This window comes from Phyllostomus discolor, chromosome 2 (assembly GCF_004126475.2).
Source record: "Phyllostomus discolor isolate MPI-MPIP mPhyDis1 chromosome 2, mPhyDis1.pri.v3, whole genome shotgun sequence".
Taxonomy (NCBI): Eukaryota; Metazoa; Chordata; class Mammalia; order Chiroptera; family Phyllostomidae; genus Phyllostomus; species Phyllostomus discolor.
Window position 1 is genome coordinate 170534199 of NC_040904.2, and position 27273 is coordinate 170561471.

The 27273-nt window shown below is 37.3% G+C and overlaps 1 protein-coding gene across 2 annotated transcripts in view; it reads left to right on the top strand.

Moving 5' to 3' along the window:
* NELL2 (neural EGFL like 2) overlaps positions 1-27273 on the top strand; it is a 286020-nt gene that overhangs the window by 238037 nt on the left and 20710 nt on the right. For both annotated transcript variants that reach the window (XM_036019152.1, XM_036019153.1), the window contains exons 17-18: positions 17349-17489; positions 26047-26240. In XM_036019152.1, the coding sequence (XP_035875045.1) occupies positions 17349-17489; positions 26047-26240 (335 nt within the window). The remainder of the gene's footprint in view (positions 1-17348; positions 17490-26046; positions 26241-27273) is intronic.

The following is a 27273-nucleotide window of genomic DNA, read 5'->3' on the forward strand; positions in this document are numbered from 1 at the left end:
TCTTGAGACATTCACTATGTGAGGGGTGCACACGAGCTGCTCTTCCAACCCATTCTGGTTTTACTTATAAACACCATATCCTTAGCATAAATCTTTTCAAATTATAAAAGCAACATGTATTTAATGAGATTTATAAAATGGAGAAATATAAAAAAATAAAAATAATCTCTATTATTACAACTTGGAGCTAATGGCTATCTTATTCAACATGAAATACATGTTTATCTACTAGAATAATGTTTTACTCATAATTTAATTCTGTTTCTTTTCATCTGACATGTACCATGACTGTTCTTCCATGTCATTAATTTTCAGAGACATCATTTTAACAAGCTGTATAGCATTCCATTTTATGTATATGCCTTAATTTAATCACTTCCCATCACTATGAATTTAGATCATTTCCTTTGCTCAAGCAGCTGAAAAACGAGATAGTTAGTGTCCCAGGTTCGATTCCCAGCCAGGGTACATGTCTGGGTTGCAGGCTATAACCCCCAGCAACCGCACATTGACGTCTCTCTCTCTCTCTCTCTCTCTGTCTCTCTCTATCTCCCTCCCCTCTCTAAAAATAAATAAATAAAAAAAGATTAAAAAAAAAACGAGATAGTACAGATGAAATTAGACTTCCAATGGCTTCCATTGTTGACTAAGGCACTGGGATTACTAGGACAAACTTCTTGCCAAACCTCCTTATAACCTTGGATCCTGCCTCCGAGCAGCAGGAAGATGAGGTCCTGAGGAATACTTGTTACCACAAAAAACAAGTAGCTTGTGGTAGCCCCATTCATATAGATATTATTTTTCCCTTGGGTCCCTTCATATCATTTCTTCAATTACCATTTAAATATAAAGATGACAGAGAAGGAGGTAGGGTAAATAATAATGTCATAGAAACTAGATACAAATGATAGATAAAATATCTGGCTCCTAGTAGCCAAACAACTGCCAGTCACCTTCCCTCTTCCTATTTCCTTTATTATCTTAGATAATCATAAAAATGTGGGCTAAAGGATTTTTTTCCATTTAAAAAATACATTGCCCATGTATACCATTAGGCAGAGTCCATGAGATCAAACACTCAAGGATTGGAAACCCTTTGGTCCAGCACTCGGTGTTTTCTTGGTGTTTCTGTAGTATTGAAATCAGACTGTGCAACTGATCTGATTGCTCCTGAAGAAATAGGCTGTTAAAGGAAATAAAAATATAGCTAGTCTGGAAGAAGTTTGATTACATCATGAAGCATCAATGGCCTTATATTGACAGAACCAAGCAGTGGCCATCCGTCTGTGTGGTTAAGAGGTTTTTAGAGCTCTATAAAAGAGCAAACCTGTCTTTAAGAAACCCATATTCTTTTTAATCTAATTGTATTTGGAAGAAGTTATGGTTTGCTCAATTTTTTCTTCTTTTTGGTATTTTTTCCCTTCAATTATGTATGTGGGAGAGATGTGATGTTTTGTTACTGGCTGGAAAACCTGTATCAGGCTAATGGGTGTTTCAGCAGAGATGGAGGCAATTAGAATAAAGGGGTTGACAGCAGACAGACTGTCAGAGCTCCAACACTTGCTCAGAGCCGATAGAAGCCATCCATCAGCACGCTTCACAGTGAGGACCCACTCAAAGCTCTAGCAGACGGCTTCTTATTCAGATATATGGAAGCGGTGGCATTCCACTCATGCATTTATTGGCATCTGTGAGCTCATTTCCCTTTCAGAGCAATATTTCTTGTGATATAAGTTTGTCAGTTAACTTGAAAATAAATACAGAAACACTATTTTGACTGTTGTCTTACCAGTCCTGCAATGCTGTTCAAAACTCATTTTCCTGAACAACCAGTTAGCGAGCTCATCAAAATTCATAAAGCCCTTTTTAGTGTTATATTAGTAATTAGAAAACTTGCAGTAAATTATTACACAGAGACACTCTCGCCCTCTTATTTCTACTGGATAGTTTGAGAAAAATCAACTTTCTCCTTCTGAAAATATTCTTGAGGTAGATCAAGTAGACAAGCTAATCCTTGCTGTTGGAAAGTAGGTCAGGGAAGCACAGGCATTAAGATTTTCCTATTTTTACTCTGATTAAGAGCAGTCTACTTATTAGTGTAGAGCTAGCAGATGCTTCGCATTCACGTTATCTTGGGAGCCTAATTATAATATCCAATATATGAAAAAAGCATGCCTATTTTTAAAATAGGTACTTGATTACAATGTAATAAATGAGTAAATGTTTTAAGTACTTGGCTAGTATTTGCAGGAATAAGTCTGGAAGTTTTTGCTTAGCCATGCTTTTACTCTAGTGGCCTAGTTTTTGTTGATCAGAAGTTCAGGATGATATGATAATTTTATTCTGTATTCACATATTTCTGCAATATTCCTGTGGGCCACATAATATACACCTTGTATCTGAGTTATTTATGCTAATGATACGTCTTTTTTATTAGACTGTGAGCTCTTGAGTGGGTCTCCATAATGTCTACCAGATTTTTTTATGATAGACATTTAATATATACTTGTTAAATAAATAAGTAAAAGTATTCTAAGTCTCATATCCTACACATTAGCGACCTTGTAAAAGGGAAGAAGCTGCAAAGATTTTTAAGTTTTAAGAAGTTTTCAGAATTCCTTTTTATTAAATGCTGGTTTCAACTTGTTGCTCACACATCAGAGGGAATGGGAAATGCTCCCCAGCGTCAATGACAGCCTCTTCTTCTTCCTTGACACTCCCTCATCCCTTGGTTTTGGTGGTTAAATTTGTGATCATCCCACCCCTCTGCTAACAATTCCTCCTAGAGTTCCTCCTCCTTTTCTCTCCTCCAGTCTTTTCCTCAAGGATCATCCTTGGTTCACTCTTGTCTCTCTATAATTTTAACTTTCATTGTTTCATCCAACCTGTTCCAATTTTAGTAGCATCTTGTAGTATCAATTCAGATTGCGTTATCCTCATGTCTCCAGTCTTCATCTTTTTCCAGAGTTTCTGTTTCATTTTTCTTTCCATCTAGACATCACTACTAGCTTAATTGCTGTCATATTATACTCAACATTTCTAGAGTGAAGCTTCCGAATGTTCTTTAAAAATATCTTTATGTGTATGAGAAGAACATAGACACATGGTTAAAAAATATCAAACAGTATAGATCCTGGAATGAAAAGCAATAGTCCCCTGACTCACTTCCTGCTCACTTTCTAGCAGTCTTTATAAAGGGAGTTCCTGAAACCAGACAGTGACCTGAAAGAATAATTTCTCGTGTCTCCCGAAGATGGTGCATGACTAGTAGGATACCAGCTTTACAGGCAAGTTAATTCATGACTTACCCAGGATGGCTGAGGACATCAGGACTTAATCCTCTCATGAAATTGCAGTTGAGACAAGGTGCTAAGAGAGACAACTTTCAGTTCTTCTAATACAACTATACGAAGCTTTATTTAGTCAGTCAATTTTAGACATTACAGAAAGACTTTTGACTGTGATAGATGACAGCTTAGCTCCCTTACCTCGCTACCCTTTCATTCATTCTAATGTGTTACCTTTTCAGCCTCCAGCAATATATATTTTTCACCTTTATTTTGTGTTTTATCTACCATAGATAGTGTTGTTTATTCACTATTTAAAATAAGGAAATCAGTTCTGCCTGTCAGTCCCATCTCCCAACCTGCCTTCTGCTTTCTTCCAACTTTACTCTCCCAACTTCTGTCTTTTTATATTGCAGGGTTGAGGTATATATATATATATATATATATATATATATATATTTCAGTATCCATAATGAACTATCCCATGCCCTCTATCAATTGGATCTAAAATTTTAAAATTCATATTGTTTATGTCATTGTGACCATGTAAAATGTTGTTTGATAGAGACACAATAGTATACAGGGTAGACCAAAAGTAGGTTTATGGTTTTTTATATGGAAAATAATATAATAACTAATAAATAATAATATAAGAATAAACTGTTTTGAATACTCACAACTATAAACCTGCTTTTGCTCCACCTTGTATATAGTATTCATTATGGTTAAAACATTTTATTTTTTCCTGAATTTCTAATTGATAACCATTTTTCCTTTATACTTCATCATGTTAATTATAAAAAATTAACTCTTCATTATATTCTTCTAGTCTATAGACTTCCGTATTAGTCTGCATTCAATCTAGAAAACAGAGCACTACAAGCACTATGGGAATAAGGGGCTTTATCTAAAAATTAGGGATTACATTTGTGGGAGGGCTGGAGGAGTGAAGGCCTATAAGGGTACAGCTAGAGGACATGAAAAACATTCACTGACCAGTTCAGACGCCCCATTAGAGCTGATGAACCAGAGCTCACAGGAATGAATGGGACACCAACTGCTATTACTTCAAAGAACAATGGCTTCTTCTTAGCTTCCCTCTAGTGATTTTCTGGAGTTCCTCTAATTGTTAAACATTAACACAGAATCATTCAGGGAAAGGGCTCTGGGAAATGTAGTCCCCAGACTACATTATACGAGCCCTATAGCTTCCCTGAAACTATTTCCCTCCTAACATTCTTCTCTGAATGGGAGTAGGATCTGAACAGAGATGTGGCACAATCTGACACATATTTTATTTTATTTTATTTTATTTTATTTTATTTTATTTTATTTTATTTATTGTTATCATTATTGTTATTCAGTTACAGTTGTCCTACCGTTTTTCTCTGTTGCTCTCCCCTGCCCTCCCCATCCCTACTCCCACAGTCAATTCCCACCCCATTGTCCATGACATATTCAAATACCATATGATCTCACCTACAAGCGGAACCTAATCTGATTCATACCCTGGCTCGTGGGGTCCACGTCATTATGGATGAATATGAGACATTCACACGGATTACCAAATCTGGTGGAGGAAAAGGAACAGCATGGCTTTTCTCTCAAGGGGAGCAAAAGCCTTGGCCCTTGCTCCAATGAGCTTTTATTGTCTTACTGGGCATATTATAAGAAGATCCTCATTAAGTATGCACAGGCTCACTTTAGGTGGTTACCTTATACAGAAAACAAAGGAGAGGATGCTGGTAAGCACATCACAGAAGAGGGATATTTGCAAATGAAAAGGCAAAAGTAGTTGGACCAATTACCCTCAGCCTTGGAAGGTTTAGCATGATTTTTAGGAAGTTGCTTTGCGGTAAATATCTTCAATTCAGAGTGAGGGAGTTTTAGCAAAAAGCAAGACTCATAGCAGCCTAAGTACATTGCAGGCCTGATTCCCCACAGGAGAACCTATCTGTGGGCGTGGGTCCTGTGCATCTCCGAGTGGGAGCTGGGCCCACACCACGCAGAGCGGCCTCCCACACTAATCAACAAAACAAACAAATGAGCAAAACAGAAACAGAGCCATGGAAATAAAGAACTATCTGACAGTGATTAGAGGGGGAGGGAGGAGGGGGATAACAGGGAAAGAAGCGGAAGGGGAAAGTCAAGGAACATGACATATATTTTAAAAGGTTCATCTGGCTGCTATGACATGTGAAGGGACCATGGGAGGGAAACAGTGGAACCAGGGATACTCGTTAGGCTGTTATTTTAACTCAGGTGGGATGAGGGTAACACGCATGGCAGTGGTGACATGAAGGTCGTGGAAGTGATGCCTAGATTCTGGGCATACTTGGAAGACATCACCAATAGGATCTGCTGGTAGATTGGATAAAGTGTATGAGAGAGAGAAATTAGGAAGAAGGCTAAGGTTTTGCTTAAGAACTGGATGGTGTTGCCATATTCTGAGATGGAGAAGTTTCAGAAGGAGCAGTTTGGTACATAAATGGAAGTATTGAGTAAGAAATTGAATATGCAAGTCTAGAGGAGAGGAGAGCAGTCTGGGCTGAAAATATAAATAAGTTAACATGTTTTTCTAGGGCTGCTGTAAAAAAAGGTACCACAAACTGGGTGATATAAAATAGCAGGAATTCGTTATCATAGTACTGGAGGGTGTAAGTCCAAAATCAAGGCATCATCAGGGCCACACCCCTCTGAAGGCTCTAGGAAGAATCCTTCCTTGCCTGCCCCAGTTTCTGGTAGCCCCAGACTTTCTTTAGCTTTTGACCTTGTAACTCCAATCTCTGCTTCCATCTCCACAGCGACTTTCTTTGTGGTTCACTCTGCTTCTTTTAAGAACACCAATCACTGGATTTAGGGCCAACCCTAAATCCAAGATAATTTCATATTAAGATCCGTACTTAATTATATCTGCAAAAACCCTATTTCCAAATACAGTCACATTCCAAGTCCCAAGTGGACATGAATTTTGTGGGAACACTATCGAACCTACTAGACGTTGATGGTTTGGGTATTTAAATTCCTAGTACTGGATAAAAGTGTGGAGAAGTTAGTAGATAGAAAAGATCTGAGAATAAGGTTTCTGGGGAACTTACATTTTGGAGATTGAATAGATAAGATCTGTAAAGAAGACCAAGCTGTAGCAGCCATTGAGGGAAGAGGAGACCTGAGAAAGTGGTGTTTCCTTGTGAAGTGAGGAAAGTATTTCAGAGAGTGGTGAATTACTGATGTCTTTCTCTGACTTGTTTCAGTCCTTTATTTACTGGACTATATCATCAGCAAAATCTTTTTTAAATAGTGCATGGGACATAAACTTTCTAAGGAGTTATAGGTCTTAAAATATCTTTATTCTGCTTTCATAAGTATTTGAAAATTATGCTGGGTATAGAATCCTAGGGTCAAAATCATTGCTTCACTGTCTTACAGCCCATAACACTGTGAGGAAGGAAAATGCTACCAGACTAATTCTCATTCCTTTACATGTAAGCTGTTATTTCCTGTCTGGAAGATATTCAGATTTGTATTTGCATACTTACTGCGAAATGTCACAGTGTCTGTTTAGATGTGGGTTTTTCATTCATTTGAGAGACAGTATTGTGTGTGAGGTAAGGGTTTGACCTCTGTATTAGGGGTATCCAACCTTTTGGCATCTCTGGGTCACACTGGAAGAAGAATTGTCTTGGGCCACACATTAAATACATTGTGACACTTAATCACAAAAATATCTCATAATGTTTTAGGTAAATTTATGATTTTGTGTTGGGCCACATTCACAGCCATCCTGGGCTGCATATGGCCCATGGGCCGCAGGTTGGACACCCCTGAAAGTGTCTGAGTTCAAACCCCGTTTTGCCACTCTATACCCTTAAGAAGAATTATGGAACTCTCAGTGTCTCTGTTTTTTCTTTTCTAAAATGAGGGGAGCAATAATATTTCCTGTCTCATGGGACTGCTGTCAGCACTAAATGAGTAGATGTAGGTAACTGCAAGGAACAGTGGCTGCTACGTAGTGAGCCTTGGGTGAGCACTGACCAGCATATCATTAATTATTGTCTGGGGACTTCGGTGGGGCCTTTTAATCTGAAAACTACAGTTCTATGAAAACTGTAACAGTTCTTCAATTATTATTATTTTTAAAGATATTTTCCTTCTGTTCATTTTTCTCTTGGTAAGAAATGTCTCTTTAATCAGAAGCTTTTATTGTTTTGTATTTTTCATGTACTCTGCATATGTTATAGTTTCAAAGATACTATTTCTACTTGATCTTCCTAGCTTTATATTGCATTTAAATTTTTCAGCTATCATGTGTTTAATTCCCAAGAACTGGCTTCTTATTCTCTGAATACCCCTTTTCTAGCACTGTCCATTTTATGGATGAAATTGTCCCTTGAATCTATTTGAAGAAATATTTGAAGTTCTGTTCTATGAATTATTTCTATTTCCTTCAGAGTTGGTTTTTCTGATGGTGTATCTTGGTTACTCACTTGTATTGTTATAAACTTTTCCAAAGCATTTGTTGTTTTATGGTTTCACATGAATGTTTTAAGAGTGAACAAACAGAAGAACTTATTTTGAGCTTTCCTAGGACGCTAACATTTGTTGACTGGCAGACTTATAATAGGTAAACTGAAAGGGAGCCAGTTATTTACACTCTGAGATCTCTAAACACTGGAACACAGGGGACTTTGTTCCAAAGGATGACAAATCCTGCACAAGGTGCTTTCATTTCCTGCAGATGATTTATTTATTTATATTTTTTTTCTACAGAAGAATCATTCATTCTGGCTTCAGGGGTAATTGCTTTCTTTCAGCAGTTTGCTCAAGGTGGGAGGAGGTAAACGGGTTGATTATTCATCAGTAGACTTTTAATTAACCCAGCAACTTTCAGCTCCATGTCTCAGCAGCTTTCCATGGTGTCCAGTCCATTCCGCATCCATCAGGGCAGACCTCTGCCTCATCAGCTGTGGTGCCATTGTGTTGTTAGGTACAGCATCGGGGCTCTGCCTGCTTTTGCTCTGACTCTCCTGATGCACCCGTATTCTGTTTTCTAAGAAAAGACAAAAATGTATTGAATTTTCTTTTCTGCTGGTGATGTTCTTCCTTTTGTCTTTGTTTTTCTTTTGTTCTTTTAATATAATGCGTAAAAGATTAAGAGGAAAAGCAGATTTTTAAAATGTTTTTAATCAGCAGTCTTGATCTATTCTTTTTGTTAAAAATATGTGTATATATATTTATTTGTAATGAGCACATTGTTGTCTGTTTAACATTGTAGTCAATATTTTGATGTAAATATTTGAAGTTGGTTAGTAAGTGTCATCTTACCATCTTCTTGCATCCCAGTGAGTGCTTTCAAGCTGACATCCTGCCTGCATTTCCCCCTCGGACCTAGCCAGGCACAAAGGTGGCCTGGTGAGCATGCCACTTAGTTACCCGATATTACAAAAGATCACTCATTCATTCAGTAGATGTTTACGAATCTCTAGCAATGTATTAAGTTCTTTGATAGGTGTTCTCAAGATGAGGTAAAAAAATACAGGAATAGACGCTGAATATATGGAGCTTACTCAAAATGATAAATGTTAAGTGAATATACAAATTAATACTTCAAACTGTTGTAATGTGAAGGAGCTTTTGGGGGTGAAGGAAATGTTTTATATATTAATTATGGTACTAGTTACATACCAAAACCCACGAGATTGTTGCTGATGTTGGATTTTGGTCTGAGTACCTAATGTGTGCCATGGCAGCTATTGTTGATAGCACTGTGCTGTATAATTAAAGTCTGATAAGGGAGTAGAACTTAACTGTTCATATACCACTCCCTCCCAAAAAAGATAAATATATGAGGTGATAAAAGTGTTAGTTAACTCAATGGGGGGGGGGGGGTCCTTTCACAACATGTACACGTACCAAACCAAATCATCACATTATACACTTTAAATATCTTGCCAAGTTTGCCAATAATCCTGAATAAAGTTGGAAAAGTAAAGTTGTTTTTTTTAACATTTTTAAATTTTAATTGTTGTTCAAGTACAGTTTTCTGTCTTTTACTCCCATCCCAGCCCACCCCCCAGTGCTCCCCACCTCCCTCCCATTTCCACCCCCCCTAGATTTTGTCCATGTGTCCTTTATACTTGTTCCTGCAAACCCTTCCCCTTTTCCCCTGAAATTCCCTCCCCTCCTCCCTGTGGTCACTGTCAGCCTGTCCTCTATTTCAGTGTCTTTGGTTATATTTTGCTTGTTGGTTTGTTTTGTTGTTTAGCTTCCTGTTAAAGATGAGATCATATGGTGTTTGTCTTTCACTGCCTGGCTTATTTCACTCAGCATAATGCTTTCCAGTTCCATCCATGCTGTTGCAAAGGGTAGGAGCTTCTTCCTTCTTTCTGCTGCATAGAATTCCATTGTGTAGATGTACCATAGTTTTTTGATCCATTCATTTACTGGTGGGCACCTAGGTTGCTTCCAACACTTGGCTATTGTAAATTGTGCTGCTGTGAATATTGGGGTACATAGGTTCTTTTGGATTGGTGTTTCAGGGTTCTTAGGATATAACCCTAGCAGTGGAATTGCTGGGTCAAAAGTCAGATCCAGACACACATGAAAAGATGCTCAATATTGCTAGCTATCAGAGAGATGCAAATTAAAACCACAAGGAGATACCACTTTACACCAGTCAAAATGGCCATCATAAACAAAGCAACAAAGAAAAAGTGTTAGAGATATTGTGGAGAAAAAGGGACCATAGTGCACTGTTGGTGGGATTGCAGACTAGTACAACCACTATGGAAAACAGTATGGAATTTTCTCAGAAAACTAAAAAGTTGTTTCTTTTTTTTAAAAAAAGGCAAAAAATTTTAGGAATAAATCCAGGCAAAATATGCATAAGATATCCTTTCTGAAACCTACAAAGACTCTAAAAACTATAAAATTGTTAGAAAAAAGGGAAATATATCATGTGTATCGATTAAAAGATTCAATGATGTTAAGACGTCAGTATTCCCAAAATCAATCTATAGAATCAATGCAGACTTTCTCTTCCGCCATTTTTTATTTTATTTTGTTTTACCGGTGAGAGATTCAAACACTGATAAACAAAAAGCCCAAAGAATTGAGCTACTTTTGAAAGGTAAGAACAAAAGGGGAAGACTTTCTCCAGAACTGAAGTTATTCTAATTAAGTCAGTGTAATACTTGTAAGTTTAGAATAAAAAAATCTTGTGATAGTTGCTATAACGACCATGTGGGGTAAAGTACAAAAAACAAGGAGCGATAGGAGATCTAACATAGCCTTTCGAGTCAAAAAAGGCCTCCCCAAGAATATTAATTTTAGTTTGAGACACAGACAGATGAGAAGTAGATCACTAACTAGGTGAGGAGATGAGAAAGTGAGAACATTTCAGGCAATAGGGACACCATATGCAAAGGCTCAAGGAAATAAAGAAATGATAAAATAATAGTACCCCAGGAATTGCACACACACAGACAACAATGGGTTGTCTTGATCTTTTTTCTCTGTACAGTATGTACCCAGACATGTGGCACGTGAACTTGACTGGTCTGACATTAACACAGGCGACATGAAAGGGCCTTGTGTACATACTGACTAAATAATAAGCATTTGGGGAGGGGGGGGAGCATGCTTCTTTATCCCTATTTCCACTGCTTTTTATCCCCTAATTAAAATATCTTATTACTTCTTTCTTAGACAATGAAAAACAGCCTCAGAAGGACATGAGACTGCCTCTGGTCTTACTCAGCCCTGTCTGGTCAGCATGTGGGCCCTGCCTGTCTGTCCCAAAGCACACCTTAGACCTCCTCACTCCACTGCTCTCTGTTCAGTGGCTCCCAGTTGTCCACAGAAGCAGCGATGTTCTCTGGCCTAAATGCCACCTGTAAAACTGTATTTCCCTCTGCTCCTTTTCACATAATCAAATGACAAGTAAATATACTTGATAAACTCTGGAGGGTTATTTTAGAGGTAGAGATGAAATTTACACATATTATCTTCCTGTTATGAGCCAGGATAGTTAAGAAAAGTAGTTAACAGCAAATTATTGGGAGAGAGAACTATTTCTAGTTCAAAAGAGGTTTAGTAAAATATTCAAAGTTACACAGCTAACAAACCAAAGAGCTGGAATTCACTCACATTAAGATATACACTGAGATATTTCAAAGCATGAGCTGGTTCTGATTGGCCAGGTGTTGGTCTGAGAGGCAGCCCAGTGTGGGAGAAAGAGCACTAGACTTGGAATCGAAAGAGTTCTGGTCTACTGTGTGACCTTGGGCAATGTATTTGCTCAAAACATAGGGATGAGAATATGGTTGTTTTGAGGACTAAATGATATAATGATGAAATTGTGCTTTTTTAAGAAGATCATTAACTTCCCAATTATGGACTATAAAGTAATAAAAATATCACTAAATCTGTAATGTCATCACCCAACTTGTGATGAGGATATTGTGATTTTAAATATTTATTTACATATGTTGTTATATTTTATTTTCAAAATATTCACTTGAGAAAATCGGTCTTGTAAAATTTTGGACAACATTTTATGTCTAGATCTGGCAGAGTTATTAAAAATAATGTGACACTCACATGAGTTTGCATTGCTTGAGCACTCACATCTGTTACACGCTGAAGGCAAATGTGCACCCCCACCCCCAGACCCAGGCTCAACCAAAGAGGGAAGGAGATGACCTTGGGATTAAAAAAATGCTGCAGATAATCCTGACAACAAATAATCCACCTGTGGGTAATCAAGAGTTGATTAATTGTTTTGAGTATGTTTTATTGCCTGCTGTTTATTAGTATAATGTAGCTACCAGGGCATAGGATAATGATATAAATAGTCCAAGTGCTATTTTTATGAGAGAAATAATGTCAGGGTTTTATTAATGATAAGCAGTAGGAAAGACAGCACTCATTATTTGACTGCCATTAAAAATGTGTTCTCTTTTTAAAAAATTGGATTTTTTTGGTATAGAATAGCAACTAATCAGTTTTCTTTTAGCTTTAAAGGAGAGCAGGTTAAACTAATGATTAGGGTCTGCTTTAAGTATGAATAATTCTAGGCATTTGCACTTTTTTTTATTGTTCTTAGTTGTTTTATTATGATAGAAATAACTGTTACTATGCATGAGAAAGAGATTACACTCATGACTCTCATTTTGTAACTACATTCAATTTTACAAGGAAATAATTCATCATTTTCTAAAGTGACCCTTTACATGCAGCGGGGAAGGCTGTTTTTGGTAGCTCACTCTGCAGCCAGCGTTCTGTGTGCCCTTGCAGAAGGCCTCAGCCTGTGTGATCCTAACAAAAGGAGACTCTGAACGGCATGTGTGAGCTTCTTAGTATTCATGCATGTTCCTTTCCTATTTTTCTGCGTGTTGGTTTGTTTTTAATGATTGTCTCAAAACATATGTGCCTCCTAGAAAATCTGTCCTCAACAGTGCCTTCCACTTTTATTAGCCAGCTCTGTTTTGATCCCTGGAGTATGACGGCTATTGATGGCTCTCGTCGGATGGCTGAGTGTCTTTGGGCCTTTAGATTCTCTGTGCTGTGGGACAGCATCTTAATACTGCCACGGGCTGACTGGTCTAAATGTAGCTACTGGAAAAGTTCTAATTGTCCCTCAGGAGCTGGAAAGTACTTCCTCTCTAAGATATAATACAGTATAATGAAATCATCGTTTTTCACAAAATTTATTTTTAGTTGTTTACATAATGTGCCTGCAGATTTAAAAAAGTTAGGTCCTTAAAATCAAGACTAAATCATATGAGCTTCTATACTGCTGTACTATTTTTCTAAGTACTCTTATTCAGTTTCAAAAGAAATATCTTCAAATTTGGTAGTTCATATGTAGAATAAAGTATTATAATAACATTTTTCTCCTCTAGGTCTAGTGTTCTCTGTATAGTAACTCAAGTGAAAATTTGGTTTTAACTGACCTAAAGAAAGTACCCAAGAAATATTGTTTTTCAAATTTGTTTACTGTTTTCTGTTAGTACACAATATGTAGTGTGTAGTATGTGTACATCCGTGTGTTATAATTCAGTAATATCCACAGTTGTGTATGGGTAAAATATACATAACTCTTAAATTGTGGATCAGATTTCAGCTCTTCTCTTGCTGAGTATTTACTGAGCAACTAAGTCCCTCAGATAACTTGCAGATGAGGCTGATTGCTTTATCTCTGACTTTAAAAAGAGCCATGAGGCAGTCTAGCTTAACTACTGGTGACAAGTGATTACTTCGGCAATATAAGCACATTTTCATTTCCTATTGACTTTCAACAAAGTAGAAAAGTTTGCATAAACAAATCAAAATGATCAGAAACTTGAAAATGTAAGATGAAACAAAGTATTTTATCTGACTAGTTTTACTTCACTATCCTATATGGTAACAAGTACTATATAATTTGAACTTTAACACTTGTATGGGGGGGTGCCCAAGAAAAAAATTGAATTATCTTCCAGAGGGCGGTGGTGTTGTGAGAGGGTGTTCAGCTTCATGAATTTTTTTTGAAGACTCTTTCAATACATTTACCCATTTCATGATGGCGATTTACAAGCACACCTGCCCACCCAGCATTGAGTGTTCAGCAGTTTTAACCAAAAACGGTATGACCCTTGTGCCCCACCCTGCCTATTCACCTCACCTTTCCCTGAGTGACATTTTTTGTTTCCCTGATAAAAAATAAAAAGTCCTCAAAGTGAAACATTTTACCAATGTGGAAGAGGTAAAAGAAAAAAACAGCAGAAGAACTAAAACGCATCAAAATCAATAAATTCAAAAACTGTTTTGAGCAGTGTAAAAAAATCTCAATAGGTGTATTACATCAAATGGAGATGAACTGCCATTTAAACATGTGAGAATAAATACACACTTTTTTATAAATAAATTCTGGTTTAGGGGGTTATTTTGTAAACTGAGTCATATTTTAAATAAATTAAATGATTTCACTACCTAAGGAATTACTCAGAAAATCTATCTGAAATGTGAATAAATGTTTCATATATTGGTGTTTTTAAAACTCCATTCATTTGTACCTTCTTTGTAATTTTTGTCATGTGCAAATGCCAGTGTTTATTTAACATTGTTTCAGTAATCTATCTCCCTCTACAAATTTAAATTTTGCTACTGTGCTATTAGTATCACTTGTTATAAGTGGAAATAATTCAGAGACATAAATATGTAGCCATTAAAATAAAGGATATTCATATCACCACCTAATACCATACCAGAGGTGTTAAATACATAGTGTCTTGGAAAAAACTATTTAATATGATTGTAAATTTAGATGTTCATAAATTTAATTTTCTTAAACACTATTTAAATAGATAGTAAACCCAGTTAGGGCAAAAAATCACTTCTTGTTGGTGTATCCTTGTTTCCCCAGCACTTAGTACTTGGCCCATAACAGGCATGCAGTAAATAGTGAATGGTAAACTAACAAGTGATGTATATATTTGTGTACTCATCTTCTGAAATATTGCTAAGTAACAATTGCATAATAAAATAATACTCAAATTGTATATGAAAATACATTATGGCCAATACATGTTGTATCCTCAGTCTTCAGAAACTGAGTAATATAATACACAGCAATTCTACTAGTCTTAATGAGTATGTTGATAGATCAAGGAAAATTGCCATATTGTTCATTAAAAGAAGTGGGGTTGAGACAGTACAGAAGTAGGCATTAAGAGTGATGAGAGAAAATAAGAAGTGAAAATTGAAATATATACTATATTTTGCCATGTATTATGCACACTTTTTGCCCAAATTTTTGAGGAAAAAATAGGGATGTACATTATATGTGGGTATAATGATTACATACCACGGGTATAATATGGGTATAATAATCCTGTGTATAATGCACACGAAATGTGGATGTGCATTATACACAGCAAAATATATGTGTCATTTACATCATAGGATCTGAGGTAACCCTGCAATTGTGTTCAAGCAAGAAAAAAAGAACTAAATTAAAGGCTTAATATAGATGCAAGAGTTGTTTCAGTGGAGAAGGCTCTCTTCCATTAATGGTTACTTCCAAATCACCAACATTAATGACTGAAATCTTTCAAAATGAGATATGCTAAGCATAACACTCATGGCCTTCTTCCAATAAACTCACTTGTAAAGTTTAAATCCCAACCTATTTCTTTTGTCCATACACTTAAAAAATGCTATAATCAATTTTCTGCATCATTTGGGTTAGAAGAAAAGACTGTACAAAGCTGAACGAGCACAGCATTTTAGTCCCATTTACAATTGGGGTTCATCAGTTAGAGAGGCCTTTGAAATATAAATAGGCTGTTTCATAAAACCTATGAAGCCTTAGCGAATGGAAGCAATCTGCTTGTATCAGGAAGTCCATGGTTAGCTGACTTGGCCACGAATAATTATTGTGACAGTGGTAACTCCTGACAGTAGGAATTGACTCTTCAGAAGAGGAACCACAGAGGCAAAAACACTCATAGTTCTAAAATAATGTGAAAATTTTGCAATAATATAAAATATTTATTTATTTTTGTCCTATTACCTAATCTAAGAGAACAGTTTGTTTTAGTGAAGGCACTCTGGGCTTATCAGAAGTAAATGAAGGATGCCCTATTTCCTCTTCCTTTTTTTTTTAATGCACTTTATTTATTTATTTAAAAAATTGTCTTTCAAAGTTGAACATAGGAAAAGAGGAAATTTTTTTTAAATGAAAGGAATATATACTTCCAAGACTTTGGAGTTAGATGAGACTGGACTAGGAAGGAGGCAGATCCTGCTGGGCTTGGAGCAGACTGTCTTGGGGGAAGGGCTGCAAAAGCAACTGGATTTCACTTCAGCACGAGGGCCAGCATCGTACCTGGTCCCTGCAGCAGGAAATAAGGTGCAGGTTTGGAAAGCACAGGGCTGTCAAGGTGGCAGTGGGGTGCATGTGACTATTTTTGGCAGCTGCAATGGTGCAGCGCCGTCAGATCACTTAGCAGGGCCTGCGTCAACCCCAAAGCCCAGAGGTGTTTGAGAGGAAGGGGGCACTCTGTAAGGCAGCTCTGGGAATTACTTTTCTCTCAATGAGCAAAGGAAAATGCTTGGATGGGGTTGGATGTTCCAATTGTGCAGCAAATAGAACAAGGAGAATAAAGGGCTCATCCTCTTCGGGAATAGTAGTAAGTCACTGGAGGAAATATGTGAGGTTCAAGATACATAGCTCTCTTTGTTTAGAGAATTTTGCCAGTTTTAGCCTATATCTACTTGTAGGCAGCCATGAACGTATAGGAGATCTTCCTAAATCCCATGTAATTGTTTTACCTCATTTTCTTCATCTGTCTGATATGCTACCTATATGGCAAGATATTTTTTGAGGGCTGAATGTGATAATATATGTGAAACCTATTAAAAAGTGACACAGATGGCATATATTTTCAGAAATATGAAGCATATTAATGCATGAATGCAGTTGTCACATATTGATGATGAATGATGTATTAGGCTGTAATGGGGTTTGCTGATAGTAATAAAAGACCCTAAAAGCTCAGTGGCTTAGAGCAAAAAGGTTGATCTCTTGCTCATATAGTATGTCCATTCCAAGTAGAGGAGGAATGTGCTCCACACTGTCCTTACTCAGGAACTCGCACTGACCTTCAGAGCCTCTGAAAGTCACTGGTATTGTGGTAGGGAAAGAATACATGCACATCCCACAGTGAATCTTCAAGGCTCTTCCTAGCATTGACACGTGTCTCTCCCTAATTAGCTCTAGGAATCCCCGTGGCAATCCTAGCTTGTGTCTAGAAGAGCTGGAAATACTTGGTGAGCAGTGCTAATGGCTATCACAGATGGTTTCTTTTGCAACAGGGAAGCTGTCTAAATGTTTCTGCTGTTAACAATACCACTACATTCTTTCTGTGTAGCTTCCAGTCACCAAGTAGAGTTTCTTGGTCTTATGTTTTCCCAGTTCTTAGGATTTGCTGGTGCTCAAATGTTAGTAGAACGGTTTTTGCATCTTGAGATAAGAGCAGTAATTGTATAACATCTCATTTTTGTTTTCTTTGCCAGACATTGACGAGTGCTCCGATGGCTTCATTCAGTGCGACAGCCGCGCCAACTGCATTAACTTGCCTGGGTGGTACCACTGCGAGTGCAGAGATGGCTACCATGACAATGGAATGTTTTCACCCAGTGGAGACTCGTGTGAAGGTCAGTGCAGAAGACCTAGAATTTAAGAACCCCTCTTGAACTTGAGGAATATACAGTAAGATATAAATAGTAGCCATTGACCTAATCTTTTACTTGACAATTTTTGCTGTGTGTTTCTACAGCAGTGATTGAAAACATGTTAAAATCTAAGTTGTGCTTGCTAATTATGATCATTTTATTTTTAGATAATTAAATTTATGACACTAACCCAATTCTTTGTGGATACTTGGAACCATTGAAGGGTGTTTTAGAATGAATAAACCCATAGTAGCAGATAAATTTCTGAATGGAAACATGTAAAAATATGACCCAAAAAGAGCTAGAAAAATAGATGAGGAAAAATAGAGAGAAAGAGAGGACAGAAGAAATATGATGATGATAAGGCCAAGTGTAAGATATGTAATACATGACACTGGGCTACTCCTAACATAACACTGGCCTGGCAAAGGAAGAGATGTTCAGTGAATGTTCCATGTTGAATAAAGGAGACATGGTCCCTGCTTGAAATATTTCAATCTTGTAGGAGTGGAAAGTCTGCCCAGATTATACTCAATTATTTACCATTAATTTTGAATTATTTTCAGTGAATTGGCAAACAACTCTGCTTCTCTACACCTGTGTTAAGGGGCACAGTTTTTAGAGAGCAGGCAGAGCCCGGTGAATAATGGTCAGGGAAACCACCCTCACTGAAAGGATTCGCCATCATCCTTCCAGTTAGGCACAGGAATGGAGGACAAATGTCAAAAAGTCATCAATTTCTCCATTCGTACTTACACCTTCATAGAGTAACGGCCTGAGAGAAAAATGTGGCTAAAATGACAAAGTCAATGAAAGCCTTAGAGACTCTAACTTAACAGCACTTGACACCTAAATGATAAGATGCCTTTTATCCTTGTGCCTCAAAAGGTTTTCGCTGGGAGAAACATGAAGTAGACTTGGGTGATAGATGCCAAGGCTCCCAGCATGCTTTGACAGCAGCTGCAGAGCGCTGGACCTCGAGCAGAGGGCCATCTGAATTTCTGTGTAGGAATGGGAACTCTATTGCTTTAGCAGGGACCAAAACCTGGCATTTGCAAATAACCCTTACCTGTGGTCTGAGGGCTTTACCCTGCACTTGTTAGTGTTCCAGTGAATACTTCCAACCCTGTAGAGAAAGCCAAGAACCAGATTGCAGTTCAAGAAGCATATCAAACAATGTGATTTTCTTCTTCCCTGATGAACTATTTAGCCTATATTCTATAGTATATTATGAGAAACAGGTCTTCCTCTTGTCTTTTAAGTTCACATATAAAGGATGGATATAAATAACGTGATTATAAATAACTCAAATCATACAGAAATATGTGCACGTGTGTGTGTGTGTGTGTGTGTGTGTGTGTACTGAAAATGAATCTATTTCATCCTCTTCTCCCCCGTCCTTTCCACTTCTTCTGTGGGGATTACCTTTGTTTCATTTTGTGTGGTATCTTTGCACACCATTTTCTGTGCATCAGAACATGACTAGAATAAACACATACCTCTGCTATTATACTTTACATTTGTAATTGTGCTTACTGTGTTTTAAATTCATGATGACACATCTCAGGAGGGCTGTATTATAGAAGCATAAAAAGTTACTTCTGAACTTAGCAGCTGAAAACAGCAAAAATTATCTCACAGCAGCTTAGGTGTAAGCTTCTGGTTCAAGGTTTCTCATGAGGTTGCAGTTAAGTTGTTGACTATCTTGAAGGCTTGTCTGGGGTGGAGTTGGAGGGAATGGGACTCTATTTCCAAGGTCACTCTTATGGATATTGGCATGCCTTGTTTCCTTAGCCCCTGAACCACTCCACAGAGCTGCCTCAAGACAGAGGAGCTGGCTCGCCAGAGTAAGCAGTTCAAGAGAGGGCAGGTGCTTAGGATGGAAGCCACAGCATTTTTATAACTTAATCTCAGATGGGACATTTCACCACTTTGCCCATATTCTGTTCATTTGAAGTGACTCAATAAGTCTACCCCACATTCTAGAAGAGAGGATTATATAAGAGCCTAAAAAATTCAACACTGAGGATCATTGGAGGTCATCTTATAGACTACCTCCTACAAGGGCCATCAACATTATACAACATTCCTACTTTATTCCCTTAGTAACTTTCCCCTGCAACTGCCTGATCCAACCATTTCATACCTTCTCCCATTTCCTCCAACCTTAGATATCACTTCCTTTCTCTTCATTTTCTATTGATGCCATACTTCATATTTAACTGAGAAAGCAGAAGCACCTCACTTCTGCACCAGGAGCTACACTGGCTAACTCTCACTTATGTCTGTTTCTGCTGCTTTCACAGAATGAAGTTGCATTTGTCCTATCAAAAATTAAACCCTCCAGTGTACCTTGCATCTCACCCCCTCTTGCCTCCATGAGGTCTTTGCCCCTGTCCTATCCCCTTTCTCATTCACATTACACTCTACCTACTGTATCATCCTCATTAGCAGAGAAAGAGCCTGGAGCAGCACCCCGTCTTTAAAATATAAAACAAAAACAAAAAGTAACTTTCCTTGACACTACCAGATTCCCCAGATATTCCCCCATTTTTCTACTCCCCTTTAGGGCAAAACTCTTTCAAAGAATTGTCTAGCCTTTTTATCTGTGCTTTCTAGCTTCCCGTGAAGCTTGAGTTCCACTGCTCCAGGGAATGCCCTCCTTTCAAGATTACTAACGGTTTCCTTCTTGCCAAACCCATTGGTCAGTTAGTCTTTTGCTTGATATCTCAGTCATTTGGCCCAGATGATCATCGCTTCCTCTTGAAACAACTTCCTTCACTTGGCTTTGAGGACACCAGTCTCTCCTAGCCTTCTCATAAACCCCAGCACTTCTCCCTGCACTGACCAGAGGAGAGTAAAACCCTAACAATGATTTACAAAGGCCCACATGATATAGTACTTAGCTTTCTTGACACTTCTTAGATAAACCAAACTGATTCCCTTTTCATGCGTTGGTTTTTTTTGTTGTTGTTGTTTGTTTTTTGTTTTGGTCTGGAAAGTTCTTTCCCCAGATCTTAGCATACTTCATTTTAAATTTATTTATATTTCCTCTAAAATGCTTCTCAAGGACTCCCAATTTAAAACAGCATCTTACCCCTGACATTATTCAGTAACCCTGTGTCACTTTTCTTCATACAAGCTATCAATTCTCCTGAAATGTTTGTACATATTAATTTGTTTCCTTGCTCATCATCTGCTATAGCACATAAGCTTCAAGAGCCATAGACTTTGTTTGCTTGTCAGTCATCAGTGTCTACAATAGTTCTCATGTAATAGATGATATATTTATTTTTCTAATAAAAAAGATTGAGATGCATGATAGATAATATTTTAATTGGAAGTGTGTTAGGAATGTAACCTATGTTAAAAATAGATATATAGGCCCCAGCTGGGTGGCTCAGTTGGTTGAGCATTGTCCTGTACACCAAAAGTATCGCTGGTTTTATCCCCAGTCAGGACATGTACCTAGGTTGCGGGTTCAATCCCTGGTCAGGCCATGTATGGGGGGCAACTGATCAATTATTCTCTCATATCAATGTTTCTCTCTCTCTCCCTTTTCTCTCTCTATAAAAACCCATGAACGTATCCTTGGGTTAGATTTTGTTTTGTTTTTAAAGTAGGTATATAGTATGATTTATAGTTACTATGTTAGAAGTAAATATATGTATAAATAGTAATGATTAGGACAAAACATAATTAGTACATTCATGAGTGTTCAGAAAATAACAATGAAAACAAAACTAGCCATTAAAGTAATACATAATAAAGTTGAAGATAGGGAAGTAAAATATTCTATGAGATGCTTACCGAGAAAGGGCTTTTCAAGGAAATGCCATAAACACAGGAACAGTGGAAATTGTTATTTTCAAAAAACCACAATTCCAGAATGATGATTCTTCTATTATCTTCCATTAGAATTTAATGATTATCACAAAAAAATGTACTACTCTTTCAGAAGACAATGTGCTCTGAAGGATTCTTTTAAAAGAACCCACCTGTGTTATATATAAAAAAAGACTAAAATGCTTCTTCTAAACATCTATCCATTTGCTGCAATTTCAGTGATTTGTAGAATTGTAGGTGACGTTAGTTTGTAGAAGGATGCAGGTTGAAGAGTATGATCATTTCTGAGCAGGTGCCATGTGTCTGCTGCTGCTGAACAACAACAGCAGCAGCAACAAGAGCAGCACTCGGAGGCAGACAAAACCACAGCGGTGCATCTCCAGTCACTGTGAAGTATAAGGTTCATGCTTGAAGACATCAACCCATAACTGTGCACTATTTCGCTATTGTTTAGACTTCAGTTGTGTAACCTACAGCATACGTGCTTATAAGCTGCATTCATACAAAGCGTATGCTGTTTTGCTGAGCCCTTTATCTCTGAGCTGTAGACATTAAATCCCAGGTAATGGGCCAGAGTAACACTTTCCTTGTCCATGTCACCATTGCTAGTGCATCCCTAAATTGGTCTCTCTCTGAGCATAAAGCCCACTTTTTTTCTCACATACTATTTTATTTTCTTGTCCACATTTCACTTCATTGCTTTAATTTCAGGATTATCTTTAAGCTTGATGAGGTTTTTTGAATTTGTAAGATGAAAAAAATGTTTATAGGATAGGATCTTTTTAGCATTATGTTCAAACTAAACACTATAAATCATTAACCTAAATCTAAAATAAGGCCAAAATGAAATGAATCAATCCAATTCATATCAACACGTAGTTACCGAATATATGCATTGGTACCTGGAGGTGCTTTGCCAGGCATCCGCTAAGCAGAAACTTAAAGGAGGGTGGTCCCTGCTCCCAGCTTGTGGAAGAGATAAAATAGGTATAAAACAAAACCTGTTAGACTAGATAGAATATGGTGGATTTTTTTAATAAAGGGGAAAGCTACAAGGTTAAAAATCATAAATACTTGAGAAAATAACATAAATTCAGGACTGTGAGGAAACAGAGAGATCATTTCCTGTTTGGGATCAAGAAAGCCTTGAGTGTCTGGCTAGCATTTACTGTAGGGCTTCAAGTCTGGTGTGGTTATTGGCCAGTCGAGACAGGGAAAGAGTGCAGGGGAAGGAAGTAGCTTTAAATGGCTCACAAAGAAGTTTAAACTGGAGTCTGAAGGACAATTTTTGAGAAAGGGGATGATGAAAGTATATTTTCACTGAATTCATATTTCAGCCCCGTCCTTTTTCTGAACTCTAGCCCCATATATCCAATTACTTACTGGATAGCTCCGCTTGGAAGCCCAGAGGAAAGTGTAATTCAATGTTCTAAACAAATTATTGTCTTTCCTCATCCCTGTCACCACTTCCACTCCTCAGCAAAATCTTGCTTTTCTCTCTGTAAATATTATCAACCACATTTTCCAGCCCAGAAATCTGAACATCGTTCATGATCCCTCCCTCTTCCTAATCTTTGTAGTCAATAAATCACTAAGTTGCTTTAACATCGTCATTTCTTTCTTGGATGATTCTGTCTTTGTTTCTTTCTATGCGTCCCCAGTGCCACTGTTCAGTTCAGCACTGGGTTGAGGAGCGCAGACCTGGGGCCAGATGGTGTGGGTTCTCACGCGGGCTCCCTATACCTTACTGACTAGTGACCGTGGGGAAGTTACACAACGTTTCTGTGCCTCAATGTCTTGATCTGTACAAAGGGGATAATAATTGTAGCCACCACAGTTTTGGTGAGGATTAAATGAGCCATTATGTGAAAGTACTAGAATCTGGTGATACCAACGACCATATGAGTGTTTGCTTTTATGATGTGACGATCTCTTGCCTGGGCTACTGAAAGAGCCTGCTGATTGATTGATCTGGTGGCTGAAAATTCTAGTCCAATCAAATTCCTTTCCCAATATGAAGCCAAAGGAAGCTTTCTGAAAAGGACATCTGATTGTGACTTTTTTTTTTGCAGTTCTGTAAAATGAGATTACATTATTTTTTGATAAAGTTCAAATTTGTTAACATGGACTTTACCTGGGCCCTGAGTACCTCTTTAGCTGCATTTTTATGTGCTGTGCACTCCCCAGATGATCAGTCATACCACATCTCAATGGCCCTAAATACTGTGGCTTCACACATACACTTGCCTTGACTAGACCACTTCTTCAAGTGACTACCGTTTATTCAGAGTTTAGTGGCCACACCTGGGGAGTGTGTATATTGGCAGAAGACAGGGCCTAAAAGAGCTACCAAAGAAGCATGTGATAAAAAGCAAGTAAAGAAAATTTATTAGGGAGAGGGAATAAACTGTGTGAAGTGCTGCTGCTAAGTCAAGTTAGATAACAACTGAGACTTGACCATTGGCTACAGCAGAATTATTTTTACAATCACTCACTAGAGGAGTTATCAATATTTTTAAAGTTAGAAATGTTATATACCATAGTAGGTTTTTCAAAGCAGAATATAAACCCTTTACACATATTTAATTTAGGAACCAAACACTATAATAAAACTATATGTAAAATTGAATTCCAAAAAGCCTGTACTACCATTCAATCGAGAATATTCTCTGCAGTGGGAAACCCAGTGTAGAGAAGCAGAAAAGATGAGTTTGAATTAATTCAAATCCCACTGGACAGCAAAAGGTGATGATTAATCCACTGTGATATTTCTGCCTGCACATTTCTCCACACATGACAAGTGCATGTCAACCACTGTTGTGAGCAATGTTTTACTCTCGTTTTTATTATAATTGTTCTTTATTTAAGAGCATGAATGTCCTTGGGTATCTCTTCTTTGTTTTCTGAATCCAAGGCCTCTCTGCCTTTAAGCGGGGGGAGAAGCATTGTCTGATATCAGAGCTTTCATTTTAAATGTCAGGCAAAATAAGAAGATTGTAAAAATCCAGTTATTGATTGCCATTGATGAAATAGTGTCATAATAGTATATTCCAAGGACTAGGTAATAACAGGTTTTTGTAGAGTTTGTGGTCAAAGAGACCAAATAACTATGGTTAACATTTTTCTGCTTACTATAATTCCTAATTATAAAAGTATTAATGCGAGATGAAGTTCAACTCATCAAATATACCTTATTATTCTGAATATACCAGATATAGGGCCACTTTAAAATTTTCATTTCCATTACCAAGAGAAAATTGTATCTGATCTGAAAAAAGTATATATTAGCCAGTGTACTTTAAAAATGTTTTAAAGTATTCTGATATCGGCTAACATTTCTCCTTTTGATCACAGTCTATAATTATAAGCAGTATTATCCTTGGCAAGTCATGCTATTAATATAGTTCATCATAGTTTTAATAAAAATCTTTTCAGCCATTGACTCAATTCACTGGTTTTGTTAAGATAGGAACTGATAAAAAAATCAAGGTAAATAGAAATACATCATGTGGTTTATTTTCAGGAATTCACATGTGACAGAATTTAAGTATTTAAGATTTTAAATATAGCTAAACTATAATGTTGACTAGTCCACGTCTCCAATATTGTTTAAATCAAACCACTTAAGAAAAATATTTACTAAATCTCCATTTTTAAAATTGTGGAGTAAAATCAATGAACATTTCTCCCATTTAAAAGCTATATATTCTGTCTTCTCTCTAGCCCACTTTTCCTGTTATAATTTAATTCTTTCTTTCTTGGCCTCTACTCAGAGGAAGCAGATGAAATGGGGGGGGGGGACTGCTTACTGCTGCTCAAACAATATCCCTGAAACGTATTTTGTCTTGTGGCCTTTAAATGATGGAGATAAATAAAATGAACCATGTTTCCTCCTATGGGCCTGATCTGTGGGTCAGGGTATTTGCTCCTCATCTGTATGGAAATACTTTAGGCCATGATTGCTGCGGACTGGGTGAGGGCGGGTGAAGCACAGGCAGTTGCCAACTGAGTCAGGCAGGAGAAGAAATGATTGTCTGAAATGGAAAAGGTAAGAAGTGGTGGATTCTTTGTGAGAGAATGGCGATTGCTGGTGGTACCTTGCCCTCCTGTGGGGGAAGAGCAGGGTATAAGGATGGTGTGGAAATTCCTAGGCTGTCAGGGAAGAACGGCTAAGCAGAACGCTGGAAAGAGCTTACATGTGGCTGACATGGCTGTGACAATTGGGTTCGAAATTGAATAAAATGCCTCAGGGCTCCCATGACATTTTATCTCCCACTAAGAAAGGGTTTTCTGCTTGTACCATTTTAACATCGACAATGATTTCCTCAATAAAAAAATCATAGGCCCTTTTAGAATTTCCACTGCCAAACTGGTTTTGTTTGATAAATTGACTCTCATTCTTAACTTTCAAAAAAATATGTTCCATAAAGCCTAATGGTATTTACAGAGATATAAAAGTCAAAAATATAAGCAAGGTTATTTGGTGTCTGAAATCAAACATGATAATATTTTCCTGGTAAATCCCTAGATTATTAACATTGCTGTAGTCAGCATTTGATTAAAAAAAATGCATGCCAGTAAGATGAAAATCAGTTTATGTGTGACATCAGGAGACAGTTTGCCTGACTGCAGTTGTTTGCAACCAAGCATATTCTAAGCACATTGGCTGCTGTCTTTCTTTTTTTAACTGTAGATATTGACGAGTGTGGGACTGGCAGGCACAGCTGTACCAATGATACCATTTGTTTTAACCTGGATGGTGGATATGATTGCCGATGTCCTCATGGAAAGAATTGTACCGGGGACTGCATCCATGATGGAAAAATTAAGCACAATGGTCAGATTTGGGTGTTGGAAAATGACCGGTGTTCTGTGTGCTCATGTCAGGTTGGTATAAGTAAAAAATTTTAGTCATTTTTATTGAGGTGTAATTTGCATGTATTTCAAGGGACCAGTGTAATGAAGTTAGAAAAATCCGTATGTCCATTTAACCACAATAAGTATTAATAGAACATTTTCACCTACCCAAACTGTTGCCTCTGTCCTTTGTTGGTTAACCCCATACCCCAACCCCAAGCAAGCACCATCTCCAGTCACTAAGGATTAGATTGGTATTTTTGAGAGCCTTATATGCATGGAATTATACAGCACATGCTCCCTGTGTCTGGTTTCTTTCTGTCAGTGTTATGTTTTTGACATTCATTTACATTCATGACATACACATATATCAGGAACCCATTTCTTCTTGTTCTTGAATAATATTTCATTGTATGTAAATACCACAATATGTTTATTTGTCACATTTGATGAAATTTTGTTACTAACTATGCTGTTTTCATAGTCATAATACCACATTTCAGTGAATGCATAAATGAAGCCAGAATGGACGTCTATGGCCTGGGAGTGAAAAATGCCTATTATGCTATATTTGAATTTTAGAGAGATGTTCATGTACCCTGCTGATAATAGTGACTTTAATTTTAGTTAAAGAGCAATGCTATGCACCAAAGGCTCAACTACTATGAAAGAAATTGATAAAAATTTATACAAAACCATAAGGTTTAAAATATTCCATAAACTTAATAACATGTGAGACTTGTTGACTAGCTACGAAATATATATGCCCTCACACAAAACAATTTAGTTAGCATTCAAACTATTGCCTTAGTAAACAAGTACACATACATTTATACACACACACACACACACATTTATACACACATAAGGACCATGTAGTGCTTGTAATTTTATTCAGGCCATTTCTGCAAAACTTCTTTTTAGTAAAGTAGTTTGTGGAAAGGAAATCAGAAGTTCTCTAGCTTGCATAATTTCTGTACCTTAGCTACAAAATGAAACTTTAAAGCAAATTAATTATATTGGATAAACAGTGCAAATTATCTCAACTTTCAAATCAACATCT